General features: G+C 38.2%; 2 protein-coding genes across 2 annotated transcripts; one reads left to right on the top strand and one right to left on the bottom strand.

Annotated features, from left to right (window-relative positions):
- Positions 1-8,542: 8,542 nt before the first annotated feature.
- Positions 8,543-10,349, bottom strand: LOC120707080. The gene is made up of 2 exons (XM_039991858.1): positions 9,914-10,349; positions 8,543-9,596 (listed from the first exon to the last, which is right to left on the bottom strand). Exon 2 carries the CDS (start codon positions 9,592-9,594, stop codon positions 8,758-8,760), a length of 837 nt encoding a protein of 278 aa, XP_039847792.1. The 5' UTR covers positions 9,595-9,596; positions 9,914-10,349; the 3' UTR covers positions 8,543-8,757.
- Positions 10,350-16,438: 6,089 nt separating this feature from the next.
- LOC120707079 lies at positions 16,439-21,097 on the top strand. The gene is made up of 2 exons (XM_039991857.1): positions 16,439-19,349; positions 19,651-21,097. Exon 1 carries the CDS (start codon positions 16,996-16,998, stop codon positions 18,652-18,654), a length of 1,659 nt encoding a protein of 552 aa, XP_039847791.1. The 5' UTR covers positions 16,439-16,995; the 3' UTR covers positions 18,655-19,349; positions 19,651-21,097.
- Positions 21,098-22,018: the final 921 nt, after the last annotated feature.

Genomic DNA, 22,018 nt, shown 5'->3' with positions numbered 1-22,018 from the left:
TTTCGTCATGTACTTCGCGTCATAGATTGACCTGCGTGACGAAACAATGTAATTCGTAACAGATGATCGGATCTGTGACATTCTTTATCCGTCACAGAGTAGCCGCAAGCCCGATATCCTAATCCAAGCCCAGCACAAGCCCAGACATTCGTGACGAATGTAAACGTCATTGACTATCGCCATGTAGGATTTATATTTGTCATAAAATGAACCTCCACGTCACCAGTACATGACGTGGCTTCCAGCATGGATTTGATGTAGATGCTGATGTGGCGATAAGCATTTGGGCTGGTTTGGGCCAGTTTTGCTGATTTAGTTTTCAACCCATTTGAACTGAGGACTGGATTTTCTTCCTGATAACAAAGTGAAGCCCATTTTGAACCTGGCCCATTTAAAATATGGCCCATATGGAATCGAACCCAGGAAAAATAAAACCCAAATCTAATAAATAATCCATTGGGTACATCTCGGATGGAATCATATAAACCAGCCAATGCCCATAATAGAGAGTACATCTCATGAACACATCACATACATACAGTAAAGAGGTAGAATAGATTGACCTCAAATTACAAGCTACTTAAGGTTCAAATCAGCCTAACATCTCTAAATAGTGCGCCATGTCACTTCACCCAATCCAGTACTAGATACTAACAGCAAAAGGCTTGCATAAACAGAATGCATGCACCAAAAGATTGTTTCCAGCAAAAGATGCCATAGCTTCATGCAGACCATGTTTCCAAGACAATCTTACCCCGAGAGCCTAACCTCCCCGTATCTGACTTAGCACAAGGTCAAGTTTAGCATCAGTCTCAACTTGCTTCTTCTTCATCTCCTCTTGGTCCCTGATCCTTGCTTGTTCTCCTTCTTGCACCTTATTTGACAGAACCTCCATTTGTTCACGCTGTGTGCCGACAATCACCCGAAGCTTAAAAAACCGTGGCCACGTGCACGGCACGCGCCATTGCCGTTAGGTGGCCGTCACGGCCGTTAGTATTTGCCAAGTGCCCATTAGAGGCACTCAGCATTAAGGTGCCTTTACCGAGTGCCAACTCTTTTGCACTCAGCATTAAGGTACCTTTGCCGAGTGCCAACTCTTTTGCACTCGGCATTAAGGTGCCTTTGCCGAGTGTCTTTGATGGCTCTCGACAAAATAATAAAAAAACTTCCTCTTCTGTCCTCCAAACTTTTTGCTCTGCTATTATACTATACGAAGGGATGGATATTAAAATTTGGTACATTTATCATTATGTTTACTATATTTAGTTAATTTATTTCATTAAAAGAATATTTTGGGGATAATTCAAATTTGAACTCCAAAATGTAGTATAATGAATGGAAAAATGATATTCATGTTGTTGAGTCCAATTTGAGGCATTGTCGAAGAATTCAAAGAAAAATTTGAACATCTTATTCACGAAACATGAGCACGAATGTGTGGCTGAATAAATTTTAAATTCTATAAAACTCAAATGAAGTCTGAAAATTATGAAATTTGTCATAATATCATCATATCATAAGTGGAGGCTGTGGTAAAAAATTGAGAAGATTTTGCAAAAGTTGTCACATATGTTGGTTACAAGACGAAGCATCTCCAAAGAAGTTCCAGAGAGTTGTGAATGATTCGTTAAAATTTTGCGCCAATGTGATGATTGAATTGAGATTTGACTTCAAAACTTTTTGTATAGGCAATGGTCATGATGGATTGTTTTATGTTAAATTTTAGTTATTTTTTGAGATTCTCATGATCGGGCCTGACCTGGTCGAGCCAATCAAACTATTTCACTTATGATCTGGCCTGGTTGACCCAATCATGATATTCAAGGATGGGACCTTTTCTCGAAGGTTGGAAAGTTCAATTCATTTAGTACGAGATTGCTTCACACCTCGTGGTCCTTACACCTCTTGCCTATCGAAGTTCTGTTCAAAAACCTCGTACGAGAACTTGTATAGAGAAGGATTTCCTGCGGCGCAGCAGTTCTTCCATACCAACTTAGATGCCCGGCGTTGCTATTGGCATAACAACCGGTACACCATAGGTTGACCCAAGATAATATTAAATGTTTTTTACTACTACACTATTGAAGTTGATGTAATTTGAATTTGAACTTATACTGCATGAAATAATGGGATTTCTATAGTTGACGCGTCTAATATGAACTAGTGAGTGTATTAGGAAAAGTAATTTCAAATATAATTCGAATTTACTTGAACACTTATTAGATAAGAGTAATTAATTTATACCACATAAGCATGAATTTTGTACCATGAATTTAATTAAGGTATAACTGCATGAAATAATAAATTTTATACCACATAAGCATGAAATAGAAATTGTTGAGTTATTTGAGATGGTATTTTGAATTTACTTTTTAAAAAAATTTAGTAAAACTTGTTTGGGAAATGAAAGGAAAAAAAAGTGGGTTGGTGGGGGCGGGGGGCTTTGCCGAGTGCCAGATCGGGGCACTCGGCAACACCCTCCACCGCACACACATCACCACTCACACATACAGCACTCATGCAATGGAAGTAGACAATGAAAGGGTTGTCCATGAGGAAGCCAGAGATGAGGTCAAAAATGTTCATGACTTAGAATTACTTGAGCGACTGCGTTTAGGCATAGACAGTGAAGACGACATTCCTCCTTCGGATACTGCTGGTTATGTTGACATGGCTGATAGTGATGATGAGGATTATGATCCAGCTAATCCCGATCGTGACGACTATTTCTAAATCATGTATGATCTGCAGTATTTAATACTATGGTAATTTCTAGTAATGTTTTTATTTTTCTAAGTACGTATCTTTGCATCTTTTTCTAGTTATGTTTTGTCTATTTTGCATCTTTTTCTAGTTATCCGCACTATTTATTACTATGTTTATCTTTGTTGATTCGTTCACTCTTCTTGATTGCAGGTAATTGAATCGAGATGCGAAGTGGTGGCAAGATGACTTTCTTGAGCTCTTTGTACGGGAATCAAGGTGGACGGCGTCCTGAGGGGTCCAATGCACTAGAGGCATCCGGGAGCCGTGGTGGAAGAGGGAGAGGTGGTGGAGGAGGGGGAGGGAGAAGGAGGGGAGGAGGAGTGGGTAGTAGGACAGGTGGTGGAGGAGGAAAGGGGGGATGAGGAGGAGGTGGTGGGGGAGGACACCTTCTCCTGTACAGGAGCCAGAGGAGGAGGAGGAGGAGGAGGAGGAGAGGGAGGAGAGGGAGGAGGAGGGGGGTGAGGAGGAGGAGGGTGCGGCAGGGGGTACGCGGCAGGTGTGGTTGCAAGGACCGTTGCAACTCCCGCCACGAGCGATACCTCTAGCGAGAAGGCCGATGATTCGACCCGCAGGGCCTCGGTAAGTAACTTTAGATGTTATCAATTATTTTTCATTTGATATGTTCAAAATCATAATAGAAACTAATACTTTATCTTAAACACTTTTGCGGGAATTGGGTGATGGTGTCGGGAGGTGCCCACAACCGGAAGCCCAATGGCATCCTGGGTGCTCTGTGCAGGGAGCACTTTCCTGGGCTTGTGGAGCATGCCGGGGTCCTGAAGCCGGCCTACACGTGGGACCACTACATGGCCGTCGCAGATGCAAATGATCGGGAAGGGAGGAATTTTGGTACCAAGGCGAGGCGGGTGGTCGGGGAATTGTGGATAAGTCATCGTCGCACTACATTGGTCTTAAATTCTTGGAATAGTAAATGCAAGTATCGGGCCTATATGCAGGATTTCTACAGGTGCGAAGCAGGTCATGAGGCTAGGGCAAATCAAGTGGCTCACAAATCCTATTACAAATTGGTGAAGGACATGCACTACGAGGCGCGCGTTCAGGCCAATATCCAATGCTGCGCCAATTATGAGAAAAGGTCGATCAAGAAAGGACCCGCAAGGAATCTCTATCTCATGCGGATCAATACATGAAGGTAAATGTGGAACATCTCTACTCATTTCTTGTGAATTTGATCTTCCAATATGACATACACCTGATTACGTGTAGGTGCATTTGAACTGGTGCGCCGGGAAGGCCACGTGCTGGGCTATGATGGTCGACAAGTGGATGAGTGAGGAGTGGGCCCGGCGGCACAGCTTATGCCGGGAGCGCCACTTGATGATGCCAGATGCAGCGCACCATCAAGCCAGCTATAGCCTTCCCGAGTATCAGGAGGTTTGGGTACGTGAATTCACTTCTTCATTCTTTGTAACGCTAAATCCTGCATGCTTACTAATCATCTTGTTTTTTTCATTGCAGTCAGCATCACATGAGGGGCAGCCTTGCAACAAGTTCACGGCATATGCTATGGCTCACATGGGGAAGGCGACGTCCGATGTCTCCTTCAACCCGGCGGCTCCGCCCGAGGCCTATAGCAACCCGAACATCCACACCCGCATCACTCGGTACACGGAGATAGGAAGGGTACTCCATGAGGAAACATGGGATCCGGCCACTGCGCCCCTTTCTGGAGAAGCCATCATTAGGGCGGAAGGAGGGAAGAAGCACGACCGGTTTTGGCTCGGTGACAGTGTAGTCGACATGGCCAGTACGCCTTCTCTCTCCCAGCTTCGGGCAAGGACCACCGACTCGACCCCGCCCATACACCCATGACCTGAGACTTCTGTGGCCAGTATGCATGCAATCCAGGTTATTTCTGTTTCATTCATCGGTTGTTGTTGTTTACGTACTTTTGTTTCGCATTGTGACATTAGGGTCAAATCTTGTAGGCCCAGCTGGACGAAGAGAAGAGAAAGTGGCAGGAGATCGAGGAGAGGTTGGAGCAGGAGCGAAAGCTGAGGGAGGAGCAGGAGCAGAGGTTTGCAGAGGAGTGGAAGAGGATGATGGATGTTGAGCGGCAGAGGTATGATGCCTCGCAACAACAGATGCAGACCACGTTCACCTACATTGAAGGTCTGAGCGCATCTGTAAACTATCAACCGCCGCCAATGGTGTCGTGGCCTCTGCCAGCTCCACCTCCACCACAGTTGCCCTTTACACCGATGGTATTTCTTCCTGCAGTCACTCCCGTGAGTATGAATGTATTTGCTTGCAACCACCTGCATTAAATATTGACTCAGGAATGTAATCTTATCCCTCCTCCTTTTTGCATAATCAATCGGAGGTGGCATCGAATGAGCATTCGGACGAGCACTCGCCGGCGTCGCAGTGGCCAGCTATGGGATCTGACCAGAGATGATCGATTAAGGTATTGTTCGGTTGTTAGACTTGTGCGTGTTGGACTATGGACTATTGGATGTTAGACTTGTGGTTGTTAGACTTGTGGATGTTGGACTTGTCGATGTTAGACTTGTGGATGTTGGACTTGTGCTTGTGGATGTTCGACTCAGATTTGTGGACTAAATTAAAACATTATGAGATATTTGTGCTATACATGCGATGTTTGTGATGTATGTGCCATGCCAATATCATATATTAAATGCCTGTGATGTATATATTGTGCTATGTTTGATTTTGAATGAGTGGGGCTCATATACGCGAGAAAATAGGAAAAATAAAAAAAATGAACACTTTGCCGAGTGCATTTACCCTGACACTCGGCAAAGTCACCATTCCCAGGTTCCTGGGACAGGACTTTGCCGAGTGCCAGGGTAAATACACTCGGCAAAGTGCCCTGTCTTTCCGAGTGTAAAGGCAATGGCACTCGGCAAAAACGGGGACTTTGCCGAGTGACAGATCTTTGGCACTCGGCAAAGTCACCTAGTTTGCCGAGTGCCAAAGATCTGGCACTCGGCAAAGTCCCCGTTTTTGCCGAGTGTCTTCCGTCTAGCACTCGGCAAAGCATCCGTTAACGGACACTTCCCCAGCGTTTTTACTTTTCTTTGCCGAGGGCGGTTTGGCACACGGCAGAACTTTGCTGAGTGCCCGAGAAAAGGCACTCGGCAAAGATGGCTTCGCTGTCACTTTTTTTCCATGTTCTGTTTGCCGAGTGCTGCACTCAGTAAAGCCTTTGCCGAGTGCATAAGGGCTTTTGCCGAGTGTTTTGGGCACTCGGCAAAGCGTCTGTGTCCTGTAGTGATTACGGTTCTAAACCTGATCTACACTTATTTATTAGATGCTGGGAGTTCAATGGTTGTGTGCATATCCCTATCTATAGTTAGGGGAGGCAGAATTTTATATATTTTTCCTTCACTGAAAAAGGCACTTGCTTGCTCACTATCTGGAATTTGTAATAGCCTATTGTGTTATGCAAATTATTAAAACGTTTAGAGAAGGTTCACTTAAGATTAATGTTCCTGCTAGATTTTCTTGTAATGGCTGTAAGCAAGCTATTTTGGAGGTTAGTTACATTCATGCGTAATTTATATTAGGATTTTGTATGACGTACTCTGGTATAGTACTGGAGTTTAGTCCAAATTGTACACAGGTAAGAATACGTGCACACTAGTTCATAGAGTTTTCTTTTTTTTCTCAAAAATATGATCCATCTCTCCTCCTTAAGCCTGTATATTTTTCAGACAAGATTCAGGTCTTATCTTCCAGGAAGTATTTAACTAAACCACATCAACATATTGGTCATTTGTGAAATAAAAACAATAATCAAATTCAAAATCACGAGTTACTATTCACGACACTATTCAAATTCAGCAGTTACTATTCAAATTCGTGGCACTATTCAAAATATCAGGTACTATTCAAATTCCGAATATGAATAGCGCTCGAGCACTTCAACTGAGTGGCTCAGGCACCCAAATTCACTCACTATTCGATGCACTATGCAGAGCACTTCTTGTGATTATGCAAATTATATGGCACTTGATTATGATGAGTGGATGCAGTATGGGTGTGCGATGCTATTCAACGATAGCGACCTTCGTGGATGGTGGATGAGTGCGTGATTCTTATGCAGGTGATTAGCAGAGTAAAAATTCAAGGCTAATGAGGCAGCAGCTATTGGGTGATAGCGACGTATGCGGATAGTGCGTGATTAGTGATTGCAGAGTATGGGTAATGCGTGATTCTCAGGATCTTGGCAGGTTGGCGAAACCAAAATTTCAGCCGGAGGAGTGTCTTATGCTTGTGTAAGTCCTACTCGGTACTCACCGCATGCATCGCTAGCTTGCTTCAGAACCAGGCCTACCCGGTCTTCTCCCGAACTAACCCCGGCCACGCGTACACAGGACTCAGGCCCTACCGTCTCCCCAGGCAGTTCCACCCGAAGGGAACACTTCTCTGCGGACACAGGCTCTCTCAGACGCCTCTCCATGGGCTAAACGAGAGCAACTCAACGCAGAGGTTTCTCCTCTAGGGTCCATAGCGTAGAGACATCACCCCGTGTGCACGAGCTCAAAGGAAAGCAGGGAAATTCACAGGAAAGCTTAATCCATTTCCACATAGCAAACTTACATACGGCTTTCCCTTTCGGGAAACCCCAAGCACTTACACAACCGTGGATTACCTTACAGGCGAAGGGCGATTACAGCAGCTCCCTTATTTCTATATTACAATGGGAGTGAGATGGCTACTAATTAGGTGGAGTGGTGGCGGATGCACTCTGAGTATTAGGCTCGGTGTCTTCTCTCCTCTTCTCTGTCCGGCCCATGGTCCGTTGCATGCGTCTGGCTTCTCCTTTTATAGACGGGAGGAGCCTTCAGGCTTAAGGAAGCGCTGGACACCCGGTGTCTTCAATTATCCTTCTTTACTGTTGCCTGGAAAGCTGGACGATAACGCTGCCTTCAATAATTGTACTGGCTACAGTAGAACTCACTGTTGATATTACTGTTTATTCCTTTTGCATAGTCCACTTCCTTCACATGATATTCTCTGGATATATTCGGTGTATAGTCTGCAAAATTTCAGCCGGTGGAGTGTCTTATGCTTGTGTAAGTCCTACTCGGTACTCACCGCATGCATCGCTAGCTTGCTTCAGAACCAGGCCTACCCGGTCTTCTCCCGAACTAACCCCGGCCACGCGTACATAGGACTCAGGCCCTACCATCTCCCCAGGCAGTTCCACCCGAAGGGAACACTTCTCTGCGGACACAGGCTCTCTCAGACGCCTCTCCATGGGCTAAACGAGAGCAACTCAACGCAGAGGTTTCTCCTCTAGGGTCCCTAGCGTAAAGACATCACCCCGTGTGCACGAGCTCAAAGGAAAGCAGGGAAATTCACAGGAAAGCTTAATCCATTTCCACAGAGCAAACTTACATATGGCTTTCCCTTTCGGGAAACCCCAAGCACTTACACAACCGTGGATTACCTTACAGGCGAAGGGCAATTACCGCAGCTCCCTTATTTCTATATTACAATGGGAGTGAGATGGCTACTAATTAGGTGGAGTGGTGGCGGATGCGCTCTGAGTATTAGGCTCGGTGTCTTCTCTCCTCTTCTCTGTCCGGCCCATGGTCCGTTGCATGCGTCTGGCTTCTCCTTTTATAGACGGGAGGAACCTTCAAGCTTAAGGAAGCGCTGGACACCCGGTGTCTTCAATTATCCTTCTTTACTGTTGCCTGGACAGCTGGACGATAACGCTGCCTTCAATAATTGTACTGGCTACAGTAGAACTCACTGTTGATTATACTGTTTATTCCTTTTGCATTGTCCACTTCCTTCACGTGATATTCTCTGGATATATTCGGGAATATATTCGGTGTATAGTCTTCCACGCCCGAATGATTGATGTCGCAGACATCAAGCAAACACTCTGGCATGCTTATCCTTATCCCACGGTGAAATTGTTGATAACTCCTTATCAACACAGATAGGTATCTTAAGTATTAACACATATTTAATTTTCATAATATATAATTCTTAATACTCTTGTTGCTGCCCATGACCACGAATATCCAGCATATCATCATCAGATATTGGCATATTCATTTTTGATTCATAATCCTTCTTTTTATTTTCTTCATAGTCCTTCTTTATGGCATCAAAATTTTCCTTTATATCATGCTTCACTTCTTGCCATATTTCTTCTTTTATATCTTTCTTCAATTGAGGAATTATTGAATCTAGCCTTTCTTTGATCTTCTTTTCAACATATTCTTCATTTGATGCTTCTTTTTTTACAGCATCCTTATATGTGGGTATTCTTGAAGGTCCATCTTCTCTTATATTTATTCCAGGCAAGTTTGTCTTTACCTCATTTGCCTTTCTGTATTTTTGAATATATTCTTTTGCTGCAGGCTCTAGGAAATAATTTATTCCTAAAATATTTCTTGCATATGATAGGGCTTGATCAATATCTAGATATTTTTTCCATGATATTCCTCCATCTTTTTCTCTTTCTATTTGCTGGGCTATAACTTCTTCAAAAGTTACATATATTCCTGGTGTCTTTCCCCTATATATGACATATATGAGTTTCTTTTCTATATTGCTAGATGGATCTTTTGGCTGTATCTTCCCGTTGATCATATGAAAATATTCAGCTAAACTATTTAATATTGCAAGCATATAACCTCTATCATCTCTCTTATTATTATATTGGAACCAAAAATTATCTAAAACACATTCTTGTATTTCATCTAAGACAATATGGTCTTTAGGCTTAAATTTATAAGTATTTGGTGGAAAGATTCTTAATCTGTTTTCAGTTCCAAAGCTGAAACTTTCACCACCAGTAGGACTCATTCCTCTCTTCATTCCTGCAAAATAGATGATCGTGAAAATATATCAGGCAAGGTATTATCTTTACCTTTTATATGCTCGAAGATTACTTTATAACCATTTCCTGTAATGATATCTTCAAATAAAACCCATCTCCTAGTTGAACTTTTCTTACTATTGATTTTATTATAATATTTACATATAGCTTCAAAGTCTGTTCTTACTGTGAACTCTTTGAATCCTAAATATAATCTAAAAGCATTTATTGCATTTATTACAGCTAATATTCTCTATCAGTGTTAGTTTACCGTTTAACGTTATTATAGCCTTTAACTTATATTTCCCTGAAGCGTACCTACATATTCTTTCTTCTGTTTTTGGAGAATACTTGTTCGGCTTTTGCTTTAATATAGCTCCCCATCCTATTTCAGATGCATCTGTCTCTATTATAAAATAATAGTCATCTAAAGGTAATTCTAAAGGTTTTAGTTCTTTGACCTTTTCTTTTATAACTCTTACTAATCTTATATCTTCAGAATTAAAATGCTTCTGCCCATTTTTTCTTAACTTTGCATACAATGGTCCAGCCAACTTGGCTAAGTTTTCAATATAATTTCTAGCATAATTTACTATTCCTAAAAACTGTTGCAATGTCTTCTTGTCATTCATAACATCAGGAAACTGTAAAATTTTCTTTGCAATATGATCTTGTAAATAAATTTTTCCTTCCCCAATTTCATGACCTAAAAAATTTATCTTTTCTTTGCATATTTCCATTTTCTTTTTAGAAAGTATTAAAATCACTAATCACGCACTATCCGCATACGTCGCTATCACCCAATAGCTGCTGCCTCATTAGCCTTGAATTTTTACTCTGCTAATCACCTGCATAAGAATCACGCACTCATCCACCATCCACGAAGGTCGCTATCGTTGAATAGCATCGCACACCCATACTGCATCCACTCATCATAATCAAGTGCCATATAATTTGCATAATCACAAGAAATGCTCTGCATAGTGCATCGAATAGTGAGTGAATTTGGGTGCCTGAGCCACTCGGTTGAAGTGCTCGAGCGCTATTCATATTCGGAATTTGAATAGTACCTGATATTTTGAATAGTGCCACGAATTTGAGTAGCAACTGCTGAATTTGAATAGTGTCGTGAATAGTAACTCGTGATTTTGAATTTGAAATTTGAATTCGCGTTTCCTTTTGTATTACTGGTATCAGAGCCGAGGTTATTAAAATTTGAATTTAAGGGAATTTCAATACGTTGTCAAAATTGAAAAGCTACATTATTTGAATTTAGAGGTCAATACCGGAAAGGCTGTTAGTAATAAAGAAAATATAAATATTAGGTGCAGGATAAATGGTTCTGAAGAGCATACATGGCATACCTCTCACGGTCAGATAAATTTAATAGTTGATTTAATTCATTACTTTTACATAACTTGGGGTAAAAGACAAGACGATTTAGAATTAAAATTTGAAAAATTACAGAAAGAACATAAGCATCTAGAAGAGCAATATTTGGTAGCAAATAAAAAATTAGAATTAGCTTTGCAAGCTTTGGAAGAAAGCAAAATATTTCTGGGAAAGATTAGTCAAAATAGTGATTATATTAAAAGGGATATATCTTATTTATTCAATAAACTAGAAAGTACTAATATTACTGAGCATAGTAAAGAAATTGTGTTGTCATCATCTGGAATACTAGAGGTTACTAGATCATTAAATTCGGATAAATGGAAGTATCTGACAGCCTCACTAGAGGAGACCAGTGTCTCCAGGTAGTGCAAAAAGATACTAGGCCTTTAAGCCTAATGGATAAATTAAAAGGAGGATGTGACGAAATTGAAACCTTAGAAGAAATGATAGATGTAGAAAGTGACCTTGAAAGATACCAGAAGGACACTTTAAGGAAAATAAGACCTCAACAATTATATCAAATGGGTTGGTTTGAGTATAAAAGTGGATTATACAGAATATCTAGAGAAGTTGAATTAAGTGTTTTAACAGAACCTGTTCAGCTAAGAATTGTTAGTAAGCAAATTGAGAAAAGATTGAAATATACAGGATATAAATACATACATCAAGGGATGTATATTATAGGAATTAAAGGAATGACAAGGAAGAAATTAGGAACAAAAGTTTTAGTCACTCTATTAGATAAAAGATGGGAATCAGTACACAAGGCATCATTAGGATTCTTAGAAGGAGACATGAATGAAAATATGCTAATAACATATATAGCTCCAGATTTAATAATGCCAATAAAAGAATTTATAGACAAAATGGTATTTGCTTTTCAGACCAAAGGTTATGAAGACTTTAAAGGTACCAATTTATTAGTAAGCATAGAATTCATTGGAAGACTAACCAATAGAAGTGGAACTCGATATAAAGTAAATGTGAATAATGTAATAGAAAGTATGCAATCCAAAGGAATAAATTTTAGGAGTCCTCTTAAAATCAGCTCTGAAGAAAGAGCAGGAGAAGAATGGAATATTGCTGCTTTAATAGAATCAAAGACTTTAAAACAGCCTGAAGATTACATAAGCTATGAAAATAGAAAAGGGCAAACTTGTATTAGGTTTGTAGATTATAAAGAAAAAAGTCTGGATGATTTAGAAGCATCTAGTTCTGAATCAAATATAGAAGAAAATAGAAGACATAGTGTATGTGAATTTATGGAAAAATTAGACATTGATAATGAAATAAAACATTATGAGCAAAAGCTAAGTAAAATTCCTGATGAATATAATACTTCTATGTTATGTGAATGGTCTGCTATAAGAGAAAAGGAGATTTACTTTAGATGAGAAATTTATAGGCTTAACAAAATTAAAAAAGAAAGAGAGCTAAATGATAAGAAATATAAAGCGTCAGTTGTTATAAAGAAGTGGAAAGATGAGTCATACCCAAAAGACGTGCAGAATCATAAAGCCAAAAGTGATCTAGACACTCATAAAGGTAATGTTATGATAGATAATAAAGAACTAAAGTTGCAAAAGGAAAATGAAGTAAAGATAAAGAATACAGAAGAAGATGTTATTAGTGAAGATGAACAGTGGGAAATTAATAACAAGTATTTATTAGAAAGTTATGAGGAAAAGGATGAAGATATGAATGAGTCATATAGCAACGATTTAGAAATACATATGTCTTTACAAGACAAAGATAATGCTATAGAAGCAATGGATCTTGACTCTAGTTCATCTAAAAGAAGACGAGGTCCAGAAATAAAAACTGAAGAAGAAAAAGAAAGACATTCTAGAATGTCAAGAACTTGGCCACCAGAAAAGGAAGAACCTTCATATAGCTATATACCTGGACAATATAAATATATGGGTTCAAAAGGAAGACAATTTGAAAAGACAGTTCAATTTCAAAATTCTAGAAGTGATGGCGCTATATTAAACTTAGCAGCACATGACCCTATAGATTGGCCGAATATAATCAGTATATGGAAAGGATTGATAGTGCAAAAATACATACAAAATCAGCATAATATTGGAAATAGAGTAGAAGATATGCTTACATATTTAGAAACATTTTTAGGAGAATCAGCTAAGGTTTTATGGGAACAATGGATAGAAGCATTTCCTAATTATTATGAAGAGTTAAAAAGAGCTGGTAGTAATCCATATAATTTTGCAAATATTATTTCAAGCATTGTTATAGGAGAAGATCCTGAATTAGGATATACTACTTTGCAGAATGAAAGATTAAAAGAAATAGAAAAGTTAACTTTAACAAATTGGAAAGGAATAAAGGAATTCTCTCAGCACTACTTGTATAATGCTACAACTGCTAAGCAAGGATATAATAAAGGAATAGTCGAAAGATACTTTAATAAGTTGCCAGACCCTTTAGGGTCTATGATATTCGAAGAATATAAAAAGGAATGCAAAGAATATAATATTTCTCAAACTATAACATTTGTTTTTAAGCAGCTTAGAAAGATATGCACAAATATACAAGCCCAAAGGTCAATGAAACAATCAGATTATAATTTTTGCAACAAGATAGTTCAAATACCATTGACATATGGAGAAGAGAGATCTAGAAATAAAAGGTATCCAAAGAATTACAAGATGGGAAATGTAAAAACAAAGAAGAGATATTTTCTGAGGAGATCAGATAATAGAGCTCCTTTCCTTCATAAAAGAAATGTACGAAGATATAATCCTAGAAAGAATTATGATAGCACATGTAGGTGTTTTATATGCAACTCACCAGATCATTTAAGTAAAACTTGCCCTAATAAAGATAAGAAAAGGTATTCTAGTAAGCAAGAAGAACATGAAAAGGTGTTAATAATAGATAGTGTGAATGAGAATATTTTAGTTTGTGATGATGATATAATGGACGATGAGTCAATATATTCTATAATAGAGACAGATGAAGTAGAATATGATGAAGAAAATGAATCAAGTGAGGAAGAATTAGATTTAATTGATGATTTAGCTGGTCTAAAAATAGAAATGATGGATCAAGTGATTTGCAATCATGAATGTGATTATAAAGAAGGTACGTCTAGCATAAAATGTGTATATTGCATATATTATCAAGACCCAGGAGAAAGAGCAACATGTAGTCTTTGTTTAAGACAAGCCTGTATGGCATGTCTAGAGCAGAAAAATAATGAGAAAGTGGAAAATAAGTTAGAATTAGTAGAAGAAGTTAGTTTAGAGAAAGATAAGAAGGAGTACAAATATTTAGGCAATACTCCACAAGAGTTTTTAGTTCCTAGAATAAGTTTTAAGACTGAGCAAGTCCTGTCATGTTTCACGCAGGATATCATAGATCTAATATGGACAAAATATGCTGAAAGACAATACAAAACCTTTCTTGATATACAAAATTATTTTATAAAATTATATCAAGGAAAAGAAAGGCAACTAGGAATAATTGCCAAAGCAAATATCTTTCCTTTACTCCATATTGATGATAAATTAATTGTCAAGCCTCGTCATAAATTTATAATATTCAAGGCTGATATAAATTTAAAATACTTCAGAAGTATACAAAGAAATACTGGTAATGATATCTCTTTACAAACTATTATAGACCATGGTTTAGCTCATGATATATATGGAACACTTGGAGAATTATGTCAATCAGATCTTAGAATGGCTATTAAAGAAGCAGCTAAAAAATTAGCTTGTGTCCAAGGTAGATATAGAATTAGATTCTGCTCTAATCCACTAAAATTTACACAACCTATAAGACCAGCAAGCCATGATATTTATATTACAAAAGGATCATATAAATTTCCTACTACTTGTTCTTCTGATATATGGCAGAATTATGAAGAGTTATTTGCCAATAATACAAATCATGACAAGTGGAGGATATTTACTGAAGCAAGAGAAATAGAAGGAAATACAAAATTTGATCCTGAATATTACATGATGTATCAAAATAAGATAACAAAAATATTCCTACGAGAAAATTATGGCAAAAATAGTATCATACAAAGAGAAGTGGGAAGATTGATAAAGCCTAATTATGGTACAGAATGTGAACTAAGAAAGGAATATCGAGAATTGTTGGCATGGTATGAAATATGGCAGCCAGAAGATGCTGATACTGAAGTGGAAGAAATATTACAAGAAGAATATCAGCAAGATTAATATTAATGTTTCTAGAATGTTGATAAGGTGTTATCAACAATTTCGCCGTGGGATAAGGATAAGCATGCCAGAGTGTTTGCTTGATGTCTGCGACATCAATCATTCGGGCGTGGAAGACTATACACCGAATATATCCAGAGAATATCACGTGAAGGAAGTGGACAATGCAAAAGGAATAAACAGTAATATCAACAGTGAGTTCTACTGTAGCCAGTACAATTATTGAAGGCAGCGTTATCGTCCAGCTGTCCAGGCAACAGTAAAGAAGGATAATTGAAGACACCGGGTGTCCAGCGCTTCCTTAAGCCTGAAGGCTCCTCCCGTCTATAAAAGGAGAAGCCAGACGCATGCAACGGACCATGGGCCGGACAGAGAAGAGGAGAGAAGACACCGAGCCTAATACTCAGAGTGCATCCGCCACCACTCCACCTAATTAGTAGCCATCTCACTCCCATTGTAATATAGAAATAAGGGAGCTGCTATAATCGCCCTTCGCCTGTAAGGTAATCCACGGTTGTGTAAGTGCTTGGGGTTTCCCGAAAGGGAAAGCCGTATGTAAGTTTGCTTTGTGGAAATGGATTAAGCTTTCCTGTGAATTTCCCTGCTTTCCTTTGAGCTCGTGCACACGGGGTGATGTCTCTACGCTAGGGACCCTAGAGGAGAAACCTCTGCGTTGAGTTGCTCTCGTTTAGCCCATGGAGAGGCGTCTGAGAGAGCCTGTGTCCGCAGAGAAGTGTTCCCTTCGGGTGGAACTGCCTGGGGAGACGGTAGGGCCTGAGTCCTGTGTACGCGTGGCCGGGGTTAGTTCGGGAGAAGGCCGGGTAGGCCTGGTTCTAAAGCAAGCTAGCGATGCATGCGGTGAGTACCGAGTAGGACTTACACAAGCATAAGACACTCCACCGGCTGAAATTTTGGTTTCGCCAACCTGCCAAGATCCTGAGAATCACGCATTACCCATACTCTGCAATCACTAATCACGCACTATCCGCATACGTCGCTATCACCCAATAGCTGCTGCCTCATTAGCCTTGAATTTTTACTCTGCTAATCACCTGCATAAGAATCACGCACTCATCCACCATCCACGAAGGTCGCTATCATTGAATAGCATCGCACACCCATACTGCATCCACTCATCATAATCAAGTGCCATATAATTTGCATAATCACAAGAAGTGCTCTGCATAGTGCATCGAATAGTGAGTGAATTTGGGTGCCTGAGCCACTCAGTTGAAGTGCTCGAGCGCTATTCATATTCGGAATTTGAATAGTACCTGATATTTTAAATAGTGCCACGAATTTGAATAGTGTCGTGAATAGTAACTCGTGATTTTGAATTTGAATTTTGAATCCCCGTTTCCTTTTGTACTACTAGTATCAGAGCCGAGGTTATTAAAATTTAAATTTAAGGGAATTTGTGGTATTTTTTAGAGTACAAAAATCAGTAGAATATCTCAGTTGTGCTTAAAATGGAAGCTTTAGAAAATGAAATTAAGCAGTACGAATTTAAACTAAGTAAAATTCTTGATGAATATAATACTTCTATGTTATGTGAATGGTCTGCTATTAGAGAAAAAGAAATTTATTTCATTAGAAAGATAGCTTATTTAAAAAAGATATCTAAAGAAAGAGAGCTAAATGATAAGAAATATAAAGCGTCAGTTGTGATAAAAGAAGTGGGAAGATGAGTCAACCCCAAAAGATGTGCAGAATCATAAAGCCAAAAGGGATCCAGACACTCATAAAGGTAATATTATAGATAATGTGTTAAAAGAGGACAGACAACCAGAGTTGATGATTAAGCTTTTAGAAAGTTATGAAGACGAAGAAAATAATACCCAACAATACGGAGACTTTATAGACTCTCTAGATGATGAAAGTTTATATAATCTGGATAATGCTATGGATGCATTAGAAATAAATAGTGAAAGAATTAATACCTTAGAGGAGGTTAAAACTGAATTAATGGATCAAGGAAATTGCGATCATGATTGGATTCAAGGAAGAGGTGACTATAATATTAAATGTGCTTTTTGCATTTATTATCCTAGTCAAGAAAATAGATTTACTTGTAGTATATGCTTAAAGCAAGCATGTGCTTCATGTTTAAAAGCTGGAAATCAAAGATGGAGACAGGAAGTAGAATTAGAAGAAGAAGATAAATTATTAACAAGAAGAGTTAGAAATTTAGAGAATAGAATAAATAGTTTAGAAGTGGAACTAGAAGAACTAAGAAGTAAGTTAGAATTCAGTGAGGTACAAAAGGCTGAAGAAAAGGCTGATAAGAATATTGAGTTAAAGGACCAGACGATAATAAGCAACAAGGATAATAGTGCAATACAGTCAAACAACAAAGATAATAGTACCATACAGTTAAAGGATGCTATAATAAACTTTGGTAGCAAATATATAGTCAAATTGCCATTTAAAGAAATTGTAGGAATAAGAATACCTGTGAAGGTAAAATTAACACCTACTATCACTTATAAAATTTTAGCATTAGTTGATACTGGCTGTACTAAAAATATTATGCATGATAAATATTTTGCGAGATGCCCAGAAATAGTTCATACAATAGATCAAGAAAAGGCAGATATATCCACTGACATGTCTGGAATAAAGAAGCTTCATAATCAGTTAGCCTACAATATTGAGGTACAAATAAATAATACTAAATATATTATGGATGAGATTACAATAAGAGACCTATCTATGATACATGATGATATGATCTTAGGACTAAGGTTTTTACAATTCTCGTTGCAAACAACGATCATACATGAGCAAGGAATTACATTTATTCCTTATCAAGATAATATCCCATACATAACAGAAGTACGTAAGACTATAAGTACCAATACCGGAAAGTCCAATTTAGAACTCCAAGGAGCTGATGATAATGACCTTGATGATCATACAGACGAGGAGTTAGGTGAAAATATAGAAGAGTTTCATATGGCAAACTCATGTATAGAATGTATTAGTTTACAATCTTTTGCACCCAATTGGTATAGAGATATAAAATCTAAAAAAGATATAGATAAAATTGTGCAAAGATTAGAAGATATTCAAATAATTGGAGAAATACCAATGAAATATTGGGAAAAGAATGGTATTGTGTGTAAAATTAATATAATAAATCCTAACTATATAATTAAGACAAGTCCTATTGAAGCTACACCTAAGGATATAGAAGAATTCAAGATGCATATTGAAGAGCTACTAAAATTAAGAGCCATAAGAGAAAGCAAAAGCCCTCATAGGTCAGCTGCATTTATAGTAAGAAATCATGCAGAAATAGTTAGAGGAAAATCAAGAATGGTTATTAATTATAAAAGATTGAATGATAACACTATAGATGATGGTTATAACATCCCTAATAAGCAAGAATGGATTAATAGAATACAAGGAAGTAAATATTTCTCAAAGTTTGATTTAAAAGCTGGGTTTTAGCAAGTAAAGATGGCAGAAGAATCAATAGAGTGGACAGCTTTTACGTGTCCTCAAGGCCATTTTGAGTGGCTTGTTATGCCTTTAGGATTAAAAAATGCCCCTGCTTTATTTCAAAGAAAGATGCAGAATATCTTTAATGAAAACCAAGAATTTATACTGGTCTACATTGATGATTTGTTAATCTTTTCAAAATCCTATAAAGAACATATAGCTCATTTAGAAACATTTTTTAGAAAGGTAGAGCAGCATGGATTAATACTTTCTAAAAAGAAAATGGAAATATGCAAAGAAAAGATAAATTTTTTAGGTCATGAAATTGGGGAAGGAAAAATTTATTTACAAGATCATATTGCAAAGAAAATTTTACAGTTTCCTGATGTTATGAATGACAAGAAGACATTGCAACAGTTTTTAGGAATAGTAAATTATGCTAGAAATTATATTGAAAACTTAGCCAAGTTGGCTGGACCATTGTATGCAAAGTTAAGAAAAAATGGGCAGAAGCATTTTAATTCTGAAGATATAAGATTAGTAAGAGTTATAAAAGAAAAGGTCAAAGAACTAAAACCTTTAGAATTACCTTTAGATGACTATTATTTTATAATAGAGACAGATGCATCTGAAATAGGATGGGGAGCTATATTAAAGCAAAAGCCGAACAAGTATTCTCCAAAAACAGAAGAAAGAATATGTAGGTACGCTTCAGGGAAATATAAGTTAAAGGCTATAAATAACACTGATAGAGAAATATTAGCTATAATAAATGCAATAAATGCTTTTAGATTATATTTAGGATTCAAAGAGTTCACAGTAAGAACAGACTTTGAAGCTATATGTAAATATTATAATAAAATCAATAGTAAGAAAAGTTCAACTAGGAGATGGGTTTTATTTGAAGATATCATTACAGGAAATGGTTATAAAGTAATCTTCGAGCATATAAAAGGTAAAGATAATACCTTGCCTGATATATTTTCACGATCATCTATTTTGCAGGAATGAAGAGAGGAATGAGTCCTACTGGTGGTGAAAGTTTCAGCTTTGGAACTGAAAACAGATTAAGAATCTTTCCACCAAATACTTATAAATTTAAGCCTAAAGACCATATTGTCTTAGATGAAATACAAGAATGTGTTTTAGATAATTTTTTGTTCCAATATAATAATAAGAGAGATGATAGAGGTTATATGCTTGCAATATTAAATAGTTTAGCTGAATATTTTCATATGATCAACGGGAAGATACAGCCAAAAGATCCATCTAGCAATATAGAAAAGAAACTCATATATGTCATATATAGGGGAAAGACACCAGGAATATATGTAACTTTTGAAGAAGTTATAGCCCAGCAAATAGAAAGAGAAAAAGATGGAGGAATATCATGGAAAAAAATATCTAGATATTGATCAAGCCCTATCATATGCAAGAAATATTTTAGGAATAAATTATTTCCTAGAGCCTGCAGCAAAAGAATATATTCAAAAATACAGAAAGGCAAATGAGGTAAAGACAAACTTGCCTGGAATAAATATAAGAGAAGATGGACCTTCAAGAATACCCACATATAAGGATGCTGTAAAAAAAGAAGCATCAAATGAAGAATATGTTGAAAAGAAGATCAAAGAAAGGCTAGATTCAATAATTCCTCAATTGAAGAAAGATATAAAAGAAGAAATATGGCAAGAAGTGAAGCATGATATAAAGGAAAATTTTGATGCCATAAAGAAGGACTATGAAGAAAATATAAAGAAGGATTATGAATCAAAAATGAATATGCCAATATCTGATGATGATATGCTGGATATTCGTGGTCATGGGCAGCAACAAGAGTATTAAGAATTATATATTATGAAAATTAAATATGTGTTAATACTTAAGATACCTATCTGTGTTGATAAGGAGTTATCAACAATTTCACCGTGGGATAAGGATAAGCATGCCAGAGTGTTTGCTTGATGTCTGCGACATCAATCATTCGGGCGTGGAAGACTATACACCGAATATATTCCCGAATATATCTAGAGAATATCACGTGAAGGAAGTGGACAATGCAAAAGGAATAAACAGTAATATCAACAGTGAGTTCTACTGTAGCCAGTACAATTATTGAAGGCAGCGTTATCGTCCAGCTGTCCAGGCAACAGTAAAGAAGGATAATTGAAGACACCGGGTGTCCAGCGCTTCCTTAAGCCTGAAGGCTCCTCCCGTCTATAAAAGGAGAAGCCAGACGCATGCAACGGACCATGGGCCGGACAAAGAAGAGGAGAGAAGACACCGAGCCTAATACTCAGAGCGCATCCACCACCACTCCACCTAATTAGTAGCCATCTCACTCCCATTGTAATATAGAAATAAGGGAGCTGCTGTAGTCGCCCTTCGCCTGTAAGGTAATCCACGGTTGTGTAAGTGCTTGGGGTTTCCCGAAAGGGAAAGCCGTATGTAAGTTTGCTCTGTGGAAATGGATTAAGCTTTCGTGTGAATTTCCCTGCTTTCCTTTGAGCTCGTGCACACGGGGTGATGTCTCTACGCTAGGGACCCTAGAGGAGAAACCTCTGCGTTGAGTTGCTCTCGTTTAGCCCATGGAGAGGCGTCTGAGAGAGCCTGTGTCCGCAGAGAAGTGTTCCCTTCGGGTGGAACTGCCTGGGGAGACGGTAGGGCCTGAGTCCTGTGTACGCGTGGCCGGGGTTAGTTCGGGAGAAGACCGGGTAGGCCTGGTTCTAAAGCAAGCTAGCGATGCATGCGGTGAGTACCGAGTAGGACTTACACAAGCATAAGACACTCCACCGGCTGAAATTTTGGTTTCGCCAACCTGCCAAGATCCTGAGAATCACACATTACCCATACTCTGCAATCACTAATCACGCACTATCCGCATACGTCGCTATCACCCAATAGCTGCTGCCTCATTAGCCTTGAATTTTTACTCTGCTAATCACCTGCATAAGAATCATGCACTCATCCACCATCCACGAAGGTCGCTATCGTTGAATAGCATCGCACACCCATACTGCATCCACTCATCATAATCAAGTGCCATATAATTTGCATAATCACAAAAAGTGCTCTGCATAGTGCATCGAATAGTGAGTGAATTTGGGTGCCTGAGCCACTCAGTTGAAGTGCTCGAGCGCTATTCATATTCGGAATTTGAATAGTATCTGATATTTTGAATAGTGCCACGAATTTGAATAGTAACGGCTGAATTTGAATAGTGTCGTGAATAGTAACTCGTGATTTTGAATTTGAATTTCGAATCCCCGTGTTCTTTTGTACTACTGGTATCAGAGCTGAGGTTATTAAAATTTAAATTTAAGGGAATTTGTGGTATTTTTTAGAGTACAATATGTGCTCCCTTTTAATCTAG

The sequence above is a fragment of the Panicum virgatum genome, chromosome 5K (genome assembly GCF_016808335.1).
Source record: "Panicum virgatum strain AP13 chromosome 5K, P.virgatum_v5, whole genome shotgun sequence".
Taxonomy (NCBI): Eukaryota; Viridiplantae; Streptophyta; class Magnoliopsida; order Poales; family Poaceae; genus Panicum; species Panicum virgatum.
The sequence above is the reverse complement of the archived record's forward strand: the minus strand, read 5'-3'. Positions and strand labels throughout refer to the sequence as shown.

Excerpts from the sequence above, each read along its gene's own strand:
- LOC120707080 (XM_039991858.1), bottom strand. The coding sequence starts at position 9,594 with ATGAAGAGAGGAATGAGTCCTACTGGTGGTGAAAGTTTCAGCTTTGGA.
- LOC120707079 (XM_039991857.1), top strand. The coding sequence starts at position 16,996 with ATGATTAAGCTTTTAGAAAGTTATGAAGACGAAGAAAATAATACCCAA.